Here is a 13,646-nt window from a genome sequence, read left to right as displayed (position 1 = left end):
AGAAACCAAGGCTTGGAAAGGATAACTGAACTGCAGGTTATACAAGCTGGTAACTGGAGACAAGACAACTCGAAGTCTGGAGACCCAAGTCTGTCCTACTAACTACACTCCTAATCCATATTTGTAAATACACAGTGATGCATGGATTGGAGGATATGGGTGTTAAAACTCTGAAAGGGCACCTAGTTACAAGAAGGGGAAGCAAAAGCAGTAAAAGACATACTCTTAGAACCCAGGACAGAAGAATGTTTGGAGTAACTACATGCAAGGGTTCTAGGATGACACTGTTGGCACGGGATGGAAGTGGTGTCTTGGCGCTTGGAGGAGAGGCCCACAGGCAAAATGCCCACTGGCCATCCTTCCTAGCTGCCCAGCACCTCAGTTCTGGTCTACCTCACCTCTCAGCAATGTGGAGCTGCCTTGCCTCTAGTGCCAGTTTGCTCAAGGTTTTCCACATTGCCTCTGTTTCTGGGGTCATTTCCAGAGTCTCCAAGAAGGCTGTTGCCCTGAAGAGAGAAGGAAGCAAAGCAACAGTCCACGGTCAGCAAGACACAGAAGAAGGCTGGTGAGGGGGCAGGGGGAAAGGGATAGGGAGGGTCAGGCAATTGTTTGCCCTTTTTGTCTAATCTCCTCCCACCAGGTTCTTTTTAGATGTGGCCGGTTTTACCACCCATTCCAAGTCCTCCTGCCTCAGAACCAGATTCTCCCACCACCTGGCAGGTTATCAGCCCAGACCCTCACCGGGTGTAGTTGCCGTCATCAATGGCTGTTCCAAACTCGATAAGGCCCTCATCCAGTGTGTAGGCGACTGTAGTCACACCTTCAGTCACCATCACCTCGGTCTTCCCCCCGCCTCGCTCCAGGCCTATGACCTCACCCTGTAAAATTTCAACGTTCCCCCCCACCCAATTCCAGGTTGGTGTTTCCACCGCCTCCACTGCAGAACAGACCCACCCTAACCCAACCCTCCTGCTCACACGTCAAGGGAATTACAGTGGCCCTTGTTTGCCTAACATTTAGTTTCTTTAAAGCAGGTAAAAATTCCTGATCTATGGTAATATCCTTGGGTTAAAGTACACTCATAGCTGTGCCAACACTAATGCCTGGAGGTAAACTGACAAAATGCGCATCCCCCTCTGCTTCTAGCTTGAATCCTCTTGTTAAAATACAACTTCAACCTGGGACATACTTTATAATGCATTAGTTGCTGAGTTCATCTGAAGAAATCACTAGGCATGCTTCCTACCCCATCTCCTACTGGAAGGAAGGAGGGAAAGAAGGAAGGGAACAGGGGAGAAAACAGAGGGAAGGGAAGGAGCAAAGGGAAGAACAGAAAGAAAAGAAGGAAAGAAAAGAAATAAAGAAAGAGATCAGTGTGCTAAAACCTGAGCGGGAAAAAACAGAAGCTGAGCAAGTAAAAGGGTACAGCTGCCCTGAAGGCACACACTTATGGAGAGAATAAATCATGGGTCCTCCAGCAGGATAGGGAGGCTGAATCTGAGACTCCCTCATGAATACTGGGAGCCTCTCTTCAATAAAGGGAACAAAAGTTATTAATATGCCTGATTCTTGCAGAAGCAAACAAATCATCTCTGCAGGAAAACAAATCCATTTTAGGCCCTTAAGATTCTAAAAGTTTATATTCAACATAACATGAGCTCAATAAAAAAAAGTACCAAAATACAAGTTAGCCACTATAAAGGAGGAAATAGTAACTACAGCAGTTTTGGACCTCCAAGGATTTCTGACATAAAAAATAATAGTAGTCATGATGGGGTGCCTGGGTGGCTCAGTCAGTTAAGCATCCAACTTCGGCTCAGGTCATGATCTTGTGGTTTGTGGGTTCAAGCCTTGAATCAGGCTCTGCACTGACAGCATGGAGCTTGCTTGGGATTCTCTCTGTCCCTCTCTCTCTCTGCCCCTCCCCAACTTGTGTGCATACATGCTCGCTCTCTCTCAAAATAAATAAAAATTTAAAAACTTGAAAAAAGATAGTTACGGGAAAAAGTTACGGAATATAAAATAAGTGTAAAACGTTTAAAGACCTAAAAAATGAAATGATAAGTTAAGCAATAAATAAGAGATTATCAAAAATGGCCATGTTGGGCTCACTTTGGTAGCGTATATACTAAAAAAAAATGGCCAGGCAGCCTGGAGAAAGAACCAAATAAAACCTTACGGAAAACTTAATATTTGAAGTAAAAAAACTCAATGGGTGGTTTAAATAGTAAATTAGACAATGATGAAAGTGAATTACTGAACTTTTTTTTTTTAAGTTTATTTATTTGGGGGAGAGAGAGAGTGAGCAGGGGAGGTGCAAAGAGAGAGGGAGAATCCCAAGCTGTCAGCACAGAACCCAACGTGGGACTCAAACCCACAAAACTGTGAGATCATGACTTTAGCTGAAATCAAGAGTTGGATGCTTAACCGACTGAGCCATTCAGGCGCCCCTGAAAGATTTATCTTAAGAAATAATCAGGAATGTAGCCTGGAGTGAGAAAAAGAAAGGGAAATGAAAGAGAGGTTACAGAGGCACAAAGACAGGACACGAAATTGAACATATGCCTAATTAGAGTCCTGAGGGCAAGACTAGACGGAGCAAGAGAAAAAGCAACGTCTGAAGAGATCACGGTTGAGAAACTGCCAAGCTTGATGAAAATACGTGTACTCACAGATATGCCACATACCACACAAATATATGAAGCAGGCTAAGTAAAAGGAAATAGTGAGACATTGTAATGAAACTTCAGAACACTGACGAAAGAAAAGACTTTAAAAGCAACAAGAGAGAAAAGACAGAAAGGGCTATTAATAAACTTCTCAGAAGAAAGGAAATCAGTCAGTGGGATGGTATTTGCAAAAGGCTAAGAAAAACGAACTGTCAATCGGGAATCGGGTACTAAGTCCGAGTATCTTTCAAGAACAGGCCAAATAAATACATTTTCAGATAGGGTTGCCTGGGTGGTTGCCCAGGGAGTATATCTGAACCCTGGGTTTCAGATCCAGGGTTGCCCTGGATCAAGCATCCAAGTCTTGATCTCAGGGTCTGAGTTCAAGCCCTGTCTTTGGCTCCATGCTGGGTGTGAAGCCTATTTAAAAAAAAAAAAAAAAATTTCAGGGATGCCTGGGTGGCTCAGTCGGTTAAGTGACTTCAGCTCAGGTCATGATCTCGCAGTTCGTGAGTTCGAGCCCTGCACCAGGCTCTGCACTGGTGAAGAGTGCTCTCTCTCTCTCTCAAAATAAACTTAACAAAAAATTCAGATAATTACATTTCAGTAATTTTCAGAAACTGAGCATTTATCTTAAAAACACTTTCTTTCAGGGGCTCCTGGGTGGCTCAGTCAGTTAAGCATCTGACTTCAGCTCAGGTCATGATCTCCCAGTTTATGAGTTCGAGCCCCGCATCAGGCTCTGTGCTGACAGCTCAGAGCCTGGAGCCTGCTCTGGATTCTGTGTCTCCCTCTCTCTCTGCCCCTCCCCCACTCACGCTCTGTCTCTCTCAAAAATAAATAAGCATTAAAAAAATAAAAATAAAACGAAACAAAAGAAAAACCACTGTCTTTCAAGAAGAAGAAAAGTAACTCCACAGGGAAGATCAGCAACGCAAAAAGAAAAAGTGAACAGAGAAACTGGTGCCATGATGGCAAATCTAAACAAATTATGGCTGTGTTAAAAGAGTAATGTCTAACTTTGGGGATGACAAAATACTGGACAATAATGGCAGAGGGGAGGTAATCAAAGTTAGGGGCCCTGTATTGTTTGCAGGGGGGGTTTAGATGCTAGATAACTTTAGACTGTTAGTTATATAGCCAACTTCTAAGGGTAACCACTATAGGAATGAAATGTATAACCTCCAAAGTAAAACAGTAAAAAACAAGTGTTTAAAAAAGGACAAAACAACCTAAAAAACCCCAAACTTAATTAGTCTAAAACGGCAAGAAAGGAGAAAAAAGAACAAAAGAGTGTTCTATCCATACCTATACCAATCATCCTAGCCTTACACAGGGGCCTCTTTGGTTTTCACAGGTTCCTCCCAGGTGTTGGGATATCACTGGAATGTGTGTGATGCTGGTGGGATAGGAAGGAGGGTCTGATCTTCAGTCTGATAAAAAAGAAGTTCTTCCTGGCTTACAACAGAGAATCAGCACACAGGAACTGCCCAGAACTGCCCCTCTTATTGGGGCTTTTCCAGCTTAAGAGAACTCCTCATTATGACCTGGTGAATTCCCAGGGCTGTAATAGACAGCCATACTCCAAGGACCTCATATAATGTCAGGAATCTGAACAAGGATGGTTTTGGGGCCTGGCCCGCTGTGGGGGAGTCTAAGCTTTACTTGCCAACTCCATCACAGAGATTATGGGTGGTGGGCCAGAGAAAACCAAATAACCTTTGGAGCTTCCTCAGGGCTCTAATCAGTCAGTCTGACATTATGCCTGAGGCGTCCTGGTGTCGACATACCCTAATAGAGGACATGGTGACCCTCTCGGGTGCCTCAATGTTGTACCACACACACAAGCTGTTTCGGTTCTGAGCTACCAGCACATCACTTCCTGGGACCCACTGCACGTACGAGCAGAAGTTGAGAATCATTGTCTTAGAGCAACCTTCAATATCATATAGATGTAACTGAAGGAGAAAGAGGTAGACAGCACAATTAGAAGGGGATATGGGGTATCTTCTGACCTTGACCATTTCCCTAATGGTGAAACATGGTGAACTAACCCACCAATCAGGTACATTCTGAATTTCAAAGCATTCTAATCTGCTACCCTTGAAATTTATATTGACTTGGTACATCATCACTCTGACGAGTAAGAGATGACCAAATGAGCAAAGATCTACACCCAGAAATTTAAGTTAGGTGATGGTTGGACTTTCAATCTTAAGAGTAACTCTGGGCCAGAGTTGCCACACTGGATCACAAAAGTGAGGCTATCAGGCAAATTAAATGGCCTGGATATTTGTGGTGTGGCTTTCACCTAACAATGGAAATGAAATTAAAAATCACCAGATTGTCTCTTTGCCCCGGATGTTGAACTCTTTGGTGGTACCATATTGAGATTAGAGTCAATAAGGGGCTGAGGGGAGACTATCCTTGAGCCAGTTTCAATGCTGTCAGGTAAGAGTAGCTGAAAAACACTGCAGCAGGTGTGGGTAAAGGTCAGCTAGGCATGCATGGGTGAGGCAGTTTCATGAGGGCATTAGACTTGTAAACAGTAAGAGAAAAAGCAGCTCCCAAATTCCTCTTGACTTTGGTGCCATCATGATACAATCTCATGGGTAATACAGGATGGGCTGTGATATCAGACATAATGTTGATTCTTCTGTGCCTTTTGCTATGTTAATGGCATAGCACCAAGGAACTGTGTCCCATCCTGCCCCCCACAATCCCTGGTGGCAGGCAGGCAGCACTACATCCTCTATGGACCACTCAATGGTTAAGGCTTTAGTAAACCTCCTCACACGAAGTTTCCGGTCTCTGAAGAGAAGCTTGTGTCCAGTTTCATTAAGTTCCAGCCAATCCACACGGCTCTCATGGCTGATGGTGCCAATGTTGTAGCCACCAATCAGATCCACTACAAAGCAAAGGAGATAGGGTTAAGCGAATAGATTCCATATAATCCTACACAGGACATGAGGCAGCCTGCAAAGGTCTTGCCTTCACTCGTCTGTTGGGCTTTACGAACGTTGCATCAGCCTAGAATATGAGGAATGCAAATGGCTAATGCAACATAATTTTGCGAAGATGCTTAAGATGCTAGATTTCTTCTAAAATTGTAGAGGTTTTGTTTAACTCTGTGGTTAACTCAAAGGTCTAGATCCATCAAGAAATGTGATTCTTCTCTGGGACTCCTGGAGTTGTCTCCTAGCAGATCAGATCAGAGCAACTGGCTTCCATTACTCACAAAATCCTCTGGAAGGCAGCACTGAGCACATTAAGGAAGAGCCCCAATTCTAGCACTCCAGTGAGGTAAAACTGATGGATGAAATGACCTTGATGATCCTATTTGCTCCAAGGAGTTACCTGCACTTTGAGTGCCTATGATGTAAGAACACTAAGGGGCAAACAGCGGTGAGGGCACACATACAAACCAGGAGGAACCTCTGACTACAGTTAGGCTGACCACACTGGAGATGGATGTTTGTTCGGTGTGAAGTCTGCAGACAATATGAGAAATGATAACATTTAGCACAGACCACTCAGGATCGACTAGGATGCTTTCAGAGACTCTCCTGAACACAGCCCACTCACAACTCTTCTTTATATATATTAACAACGAGCAACATCCTGTCTTGGTTATACCTGCTGAAGCTAAAGACAAATATCAGCTAATGTCTACAGCTGAGAAGACCAACTTGAAAATGAAATTTGCAGGGGTACCTGGGTGGCTCACTAGGTTAAGTGATCGACTCTTGACTTTGGCTCAGGTCATGAGCTCATGGTTCGTGGGTTCGAGCCCCACATTGGACTCTGTGCTGACAGTACAGAGTCTGCTTGGGATTCTCTCTCTCCCTCTCTTTCTACTCCTCCCACATGCATGCTTTGTCTCAAAATAAACTTAAAAAAATGAAATTTCTTTTAATTAAACAAACAGCAAAATCATAAGGCCATGTTTTAATGTCCCAATTTACATGTAAAATCATAGAACGCTAGAGCTGTGGGGGCCCTATGTCGGTGAACACCCTGAAATTATACACAAAATTATGTGTTTATATATATTCTTCTGGGAAAGGATCTATGATTTTAATTAGATACTCAAAGGGGTCAGGGACCAAAAAAGGTTAAGAGAAGAACTCTGTCATTTTATACACATTGAAGATGAGCCCTACGGAGTGTGGTGACTTGTCCAAAGTTTCATGGCTCATAGGCTACTGGACTATATTATTATTTCCATTACAGTTACTTGCATTTCTGAGGTCAATAATCTGATGTGAAATACAAAATTCATGAGATGTAAAAGTCTCCTAAGAACAGACCCATACATTGGGAATGCAAGCTGGTGCAGCCACTCTGGAAAACAGTATGGAGGTTCCTCAAAAAACTAAAAATAGAACTACCTTACGACCCAGCAACTGCACTACTAGGCATTTATCCAAGGGATACAGGTGTGCTGTTTCAAAGGGACACATGCATCCCCATGTTTATAGCAGCACTATCAACAATAGCCTAAGTATGGAAAGAGCCCAAATGTCCATCGATGGATGAATGGATAAAGAAGATGCGGCATATATATATATATATATATATAAAATGGAGTATTACTCAGCAATCAAAAAGAAGGAAACCTTGCCATTTGCCATGACGTGGATGGAACTGGAGGGTGTTATGCTAAGTGAAATTAGTCAGTCAGAGAAAGACAAAAATCATATGACTTCACTCATATGAGGACTTTAAGAGACAAAACAAAAGAACATAAGGGAAGGGAAACAAAAATAATATAAAAACAGGGAGGGGGACAAAACAGAAGAGACTCATAAACATGGAGAACAAACTGAGGGTTGCTGGAGGGGTTGTGGGGGGGGTGGGCTAAATGGGTCAGGGGCATTAAGGAATCTACTCCTGAAATCATTGCTTCACTATATGCTAACTGATTTGGATGTAAATTTTAAAAAATAAAAAATAAAGTTAAAAAAAAAAGAACAGACCCATACATATATGGAAACTCAATTTATGAGAAGTGATGGTACAAATTAGTGAGTACAGGATGGACTTCTGATAAGTGGTTAAACATGGAAAAAGTAAAATATGATCTATACCCACATTATATACAAAAGTTAATTCCAGGTGAAAAGCAAAATATAGGAGGGAGTTAGAACCTTAAAAAAATTTTTTTTCAATGTTTGTTTATTTTTGAGAGAGAGAAAGACACAGAGCACAAGCAGGGGAGGGGCAGAGAGAGAGGGAGACACAGAATCAGAAGCAGGCTCCAGGCTCTGAGCTGTCAGCACACAGCCCAACATGGGGCTCGAACCCACAAACCGTGACATCATGTCCTGAGCCGAAGTCGGAGGCTTAACTGACTGAGCCACCCAGCGCCCCAGGAGTAAGAAACTTTTTAAATAAGACCTCAAAAATCACCAACTATTTCTTAAAAAGTGATTAAATGAACTACATTAAAATTAAAGAAGTCTGAACACTAAAAGATGCTGAGACAAAGTATCTACAATACAAATAATAAGGTTATCTACACACATATACAGGACTCCTTCAAGTCAAGGAAAAGACAACCTGATTTTAAAAATAGGCAAGGGATAAGAACTGGCAATATGCAGAAGGAGAAATCCAAACAGCCAATAAACAAATGAACAACAAAAAATTAATACAATATTATTTCATATAAACAGATTGAGCCAAATTCGAAGTCAGGCAATTTCAAGTATTGGAGAGGATGAAGAACACTGGGACCTCTAACTGCTGGTGGGAATGTAAATTGGTACAATCTCTTTGGAGAGCAATTTGGAAATATTTAGTGAAATTGCAGATGTACCTCTTCTATGATTCAGCAATTCCACTCTAGGTATAAACCTCAGAGAACAGAAACACTGGAGACAGTGAAAAACCAACAACTTAAATGTTCCTCAATAAGACAAGAGATAAAAGATCCAAAGTAAATACAATGAGAGGTCAGGACATGACAGAACGGGGTGTGGGTACACATGTAATAATATTAATAGCTAACCTTTATTAAGTGCTTATTATGTGCCAGACACTAGTCTAAGTGCTCTTCATATGAGGTAGGTACTATTCTGATCCCCATTTTGTGGATGAGGAAATATGAGATACAGAAAAGTTATGAAACTTACCTAATATCACACAGGTACTAGGTACAGAAATGGGGAGGTTTGACTCCAGACCCTTGTTCTTAACAACTATAGTTCTTAACACTATACGGATATGCTATTCTCTATACTTCTTAGGGAATACTATGCTATTCTATACACATTTTCCTATGCTTGAAACATTTTATAATGCAGAGTTAATTATTAATATGTAGGATAAATTATGTGAACATTTGTGAAACCCAAATAAAGTCTGTCATCACTAGTTACTAATGACAAAATATGCAGAAAACAAGCCCCCTTCCGGTTCTAATAGTCTATTACCCTATGAAGTCTAGACAGGAAGATTCATAAATTTGCTAATGGTTCTTCTCTACAATTCACAATTTCCAGCCCTAAGATACGTGCCTAGAGAACATGAATAATTATATGGGCAGGACTATATATGTAGCAGTGTATCTGTATGCAGATATCTACATATAGACACACACACATACACCTGAACATTTCACATATCCTCTGTAAGAGCGGGGTCACACATTTACCTGGTGCCTCTTAGATTCCTATATTCTCCACTGCACACAATCCTGTGATATGGAAGTGTATATAAATATCTATTCTGTTATTAGAATTATGAGAAAGTCTTACTCACCTATAGCGATAGTCTTAATATCAATAAGATAAGCCAATTTCTTATTATCTTCAATTCCTCGTTGACGTCTCTCATTAATACGGACACTGAAACATGAAGGGTGAGGTAAGGCAAAATGGGCTTAGGCCACTGTAATATTTACCAAGGGCCCTGAAGTACCATACAGAATGAAGTTTTTAGATTAACCCAAGGTTATACGAGTTAGACGTTAAAAAGGAATTCTTTGGGGTTTCAAAAATTTAGAGAACCTTGTGGGGTTACCTGATGAGGTGGGGGTTCATGAATTCGGTACGTACAGAACCCAGGGTATCATTACTCCCGTATTCCACCAGGGTTAGCTCTCCAGCATTGAAGATCATGCACACCTGGGGATGAATGGAATTGTTATATGGTGGAAAGTTTGCAAGAAGAAAGGGACAAACAGTAGAGGGAGGTGTACTGTCAGTTCAAAGTGACTCCCACTTTTCTCTTTATTCTGTTCTTCTGCCTATTTCACCCTCCCCCTTTATCTGCTGCCCCTTTCCATCCTTCTGACACAGGAGCTAGAAGGAGGTTTATTGAGATGGTGATGGTTCATCAAGTTCTACTCACATTTTCATTTTCAAAGAAATACTTCTCATTGCCACCAGATCCCTGCCAAGCTACCTGTCAAGGAGGGAGGAGGGAGAAGACATAAGGAACAATGTGGGTGAGTATCCAAGACCATGCTGAGAGAAAGGGTAGGAGGCAGAGAGATCGAGTTTAGGAAGGCTTTGACATTGCACAAAAGAGGTGCTGTGTCAGATTTTGCCCTAGTCTCTAGGTTTCTGAGAGAGAGCATAAGAACAGTCCAAGAGTCCAATAGTGAGGATTCATATTCCAGGATTCTGGACTTCCTGAGTCTCACTCCCGGATTATCAGTTCCCCAGCACCAGAATGGTAGAGCTTTCCCCAGAGATCTTCCCTCCGGGGACCCTGGCTCGCCTGAAGTAGCAACTCAAGATGCTCCATTCCCCACCCCTCCATTTTTGGTTCTTACCTCACTAAGGCGATTAGTGTTCAGGTCCCCCAGCAGCAGTGTGTCTGATGTGTGGGCCACCAGGTAACGTTCCTTTCCCAGGATTTTCACCTCTTCCACCTCATAGCCATAGTGTGACTTGAGTACCACTCGGGTCCCCGATGACAGGTTCTTCACAATCACCTTGGTAAGGAACAAGTCTTGGTAAGTAACAGGCCTCTTCCAACCCAAACATGCCGTGCCCTTGGCCCACCTCCACAGTGTTAAACAAAGCTAACATCTTATTTTTCATCTGGCCTAGGATATTGTTGGTAAAAATGAAATCTCACATTCACACAGTGCTTTACTATTTATGAAATGCTTTCATATGTTATCTCTTTAGGTGCTCACAATACCTATGACTCTGTAAGTTCCATGGGGTAAAACCAATCACTCTACATTCCTGTACCTCTTTGTAAAAACCTCTATGATGACTTCAACCATGGTGTACTATATTGTTGTTTCATGTGTCTGTCTCCCTTGCTAGAATGATCTTCATTAAGGGACAATGTATTACAAATAATTATCTTGGTGTTCTCAATACCTAATAGTGCTCACACACAGAGAATGGAGAGAAAATAAAAGAATGAAGGAACCAATGAATAATAAATGAAAGGAAAAGGGTATAGAGATAGTGAAAAATGAGCTCAGGGACTAGGAAATTAGCTTGTAATGTCATACACGGTGAGTTCAGAGGCCCTAAAGCAATGTGACATACCCGTGTAATCTTATTGATCAAATTCCCCAGTTGACAGCATACAGGTAGTAAAGTTTTACACCAGGAAGATGTAAGTAGCAATCTCTGTACCTCTTAGGCCCTTAGATATGTTGTTTATAAATATTTTCTTGCAATAAGCTGGAAGAACTACAGCATAAAAGTTGCCAAGCAGTTGCCCTGACACATTCTGTTCTCCAGAACAGTTCTGCCAGGGATTAAGGTTGACACTGTGCCTACGTCCAGAAGGCAGGAAAGCATCACAAGGATGAATGAGCGCAGGCAAGACTGCGGTGAGGCAGGCCATCAGCTGCTTACCTGGCTAGGTCCCACATATGTCAACTCAAACTTGTTCTTGTAAATGCTCCTCCGGAGGCAGCAGTCAAACTGTTCCACTCCACCACAGAGTGTGCCCTAGGAGGAAGAGTGACAGCATAAAAGGTAACAGGTCTGGGGAGAGTATCTAGAGACACCCTCAAAACCTAGGTTCTAGAATCTAGAGAAGAGTTGGCAGTAAAAGGGCTGGCAGTTTTTGGAAGAACCAGATGGAAAGAGGGCAATCACAGGGCTCAAGGGTATCACACAGTGATGGGATGAAAGAGAGAAATCAGCTCTGCCTACAGAACTCTGTCTCTTTTGGCTTCAATAAAGTGTGAATTTCTCTTTCCTGCCTTTAATGTCATATTTTTAGGTTGGAGTCAAAATGGAAGAGGAGATTCTCTAGTTTCAGGAGAGAGTACTTTAGGTAAAGGCAAGATTTTTCCTAGTTTGGAGAAAGTCACCCATGCAGAAAGGGATTACTAGTAAACACACCGCACAGAGTCGTGAGCCATCCCGTTTCCAGGCCAAGGCAGTGACGGTGTATAAGTTGGCAATCTCCTTGGGCTTTGCCTCTTCCCAGATGCTTCTTCGAGGGCTCCAGTTGAGCACCCGAAGTCTGAAATTAAGTAGGTGGCTTTTAGAACAGAGGGAGGCTGAGCAAGAGTGGAAATGGGTGGGTAACTGAAGGAAATGAGTCTTGCTGTATCAGAGAATAAAAGAAGTAAAAAAGAACACACAGTCTAGGGAGTCTTGTAGCAGAGGACAGAAAGGTTCAATAGAAGGAAGTTGGGAAAATCAAGTCAAAAGTAAAGTGGGGTGAGTGATGGGAGTGGAGACAACAAAAGGAGATCGTGGCTGGTGAGAAAAATGAGCTGTCAGCAGCAGAGAAATAAGGAAAAAGGAGAGAGAAATGGTAGGAAACAAAGAAGGAAGAAAGAGATATACATGATATTTTTTTTTTTAATTTTTTTTTTTCAACGTTTATTTATTTTTGGGACAGAGAGAGACAGAGCATGAACGGGGGAGGGGCAGAGAGAGAGGGAGACACAGAATGGGAAACAGGCTCCAGGCTCTGAGCCATCAGCCCAGAGCCCGACGCGGGGCTCGAACTCACGGACCGTGAGATCATGACCTGGCTGAAGTCGGACGCTTAACCGACTGCGCCACCCAGGCGCCCCAGATATACATGATATTAAAGGGGATAGAAAGGTAGGACCGACAAAGCTGAGGTTAAAAGTGTTCTAGGGATATGAGGGGACCCAGACCCAGGGTGTTTATTTACTGTTACATCATTCATTCATTCATTCATTCATTCATTCACCAAACATTTAGGCATGTATTATATACTAGATGCTAATCTAAGCACTGGAGATTTAAAAAGAATTTTTTTGAATAGGCTCCTCTTCTCAAGGGCGTTTCAATTTAGCCAGACAGCTACAAACATCAAAGTGTAATATAGTGTAACAAACACTAAGTTGGTCTGAAAAGGGGCAATGGTAACACAAAGAAAGTAGAGATGAATTCTACTGTGGAGTCCCAGGGAGAGGCACAGAGACACAACAAGATGCTGGTGCATTCTAGAACTGCCAGAGTGCCAACGGATGGTGGGAGCAGGAAGAGGGAAGTGTATGAATTAAAACCTAAGGATCTCTTTCAACATACTCTTGATTCTCATCCAGTCTCCCACTCTGGTTGAGAATAACTGGGCTAAAGCAGAGTGTACACGGAAAGTGTGCTGAAGTGCATGTGAAAGGGGACCCACCTGTCATAACTTCCCAGCACAACAGACTGGCCCCCAGGACTTGCTGCAGCTGTGGTGAACTCCCGCTCCTGAGGGTCACGGCTGTAATCAAAAGTTTGTAGCACATGGCCTTCCTTTCCATAGGCCACAATCCTCCGATCACAGCCTGCAGCCACGATGCTGTTGGTTGCCCAAGCCAAGGCATAGGGTGGGCATGGGTGGTTAACCAACTTCCCCTAAGATAGAAGTAGAGGGTTTCAATCACTCTGACCCTGACAGCTCCAGCACTCTGACCATCCTACTCTGCATAAATCTTCCTCCCAACATTTTCCCACCCTAATAACATCCTAATCTGGAGGACTTCACAAACTTTCTTTCTTTTTTTTTTTTCACAAACTG

General features: G+C 42.6%; 1 protein-coding gene across 1 annotated transcript in view; it reads right to left on the bottom strand.

Annotated features, from left to right (window-relative positions):
- IFT172 (intraflagellar transport 172) overlaps nt 1–13,646 on the bottom strand; it is a 34,391-nt gene that overhangs the window by 15,550 nt on the left and 5,195 nt on the right. The window contains exons 8-18 of the mRNA XM_047069222.1: nt 13,269–13,483; nt 11,999–12,122; nt 11,504–11,599; nt 10,453–10,614; nt 10,026–10,079; nt 9,696–9,799; nt 9,435–9,520; nt 5,465–5,577; nt 4,460–4,627; nt 742–878; nt 399–506 (exon numbers count right to left, since the gene is read on the bottom strand). Coding sequence (XP_046925178.1) covers nt 399–506; nt 742–878; nt 4,460–4,627; nt 5,465–5,577; nt 9,435–9,520; nt 9,696–9,799; nt 10,026–10,079; nt 10,453–10,614; nt 11,504–11,599; nt 11,999–12,122; nt 13,269–13,483 — 1,367 coding nt within the window. The remainder of the gene's footprint in view (nt 1–398; nt 507–741; nt 879–4,459; nt 4,628–5,464; nt 5,578–9,434; nt 9,521–9,695; nt 9,800–10,025; nt 10,080–10,452; nt 10,615–11,503; nt 11,600–11,998; nt 12,123–13,268; nt 13,484–13,646) is intronic.

The sequence above is a fragment of the Lynx rufus genome, unplaced genomic scaffold, assembly GCF_022079265.1.
Source record: "Lynx rufus isolate CCGP_SWC_20201006 ecotype Redwood Valley unplaced genomic scaffold, mLynRuf1.p SCAF_8, whole genome shotgun sequence".
Taxonomy (NCBI): Eukaryota; Metazoa; Chordata; class Mammalia; order Carnivora; family Felidae; genus Lynx; species Lynx rufus.
This window is presented reverse-complemented; position numbering and strand designations above follow the sequence as displayed.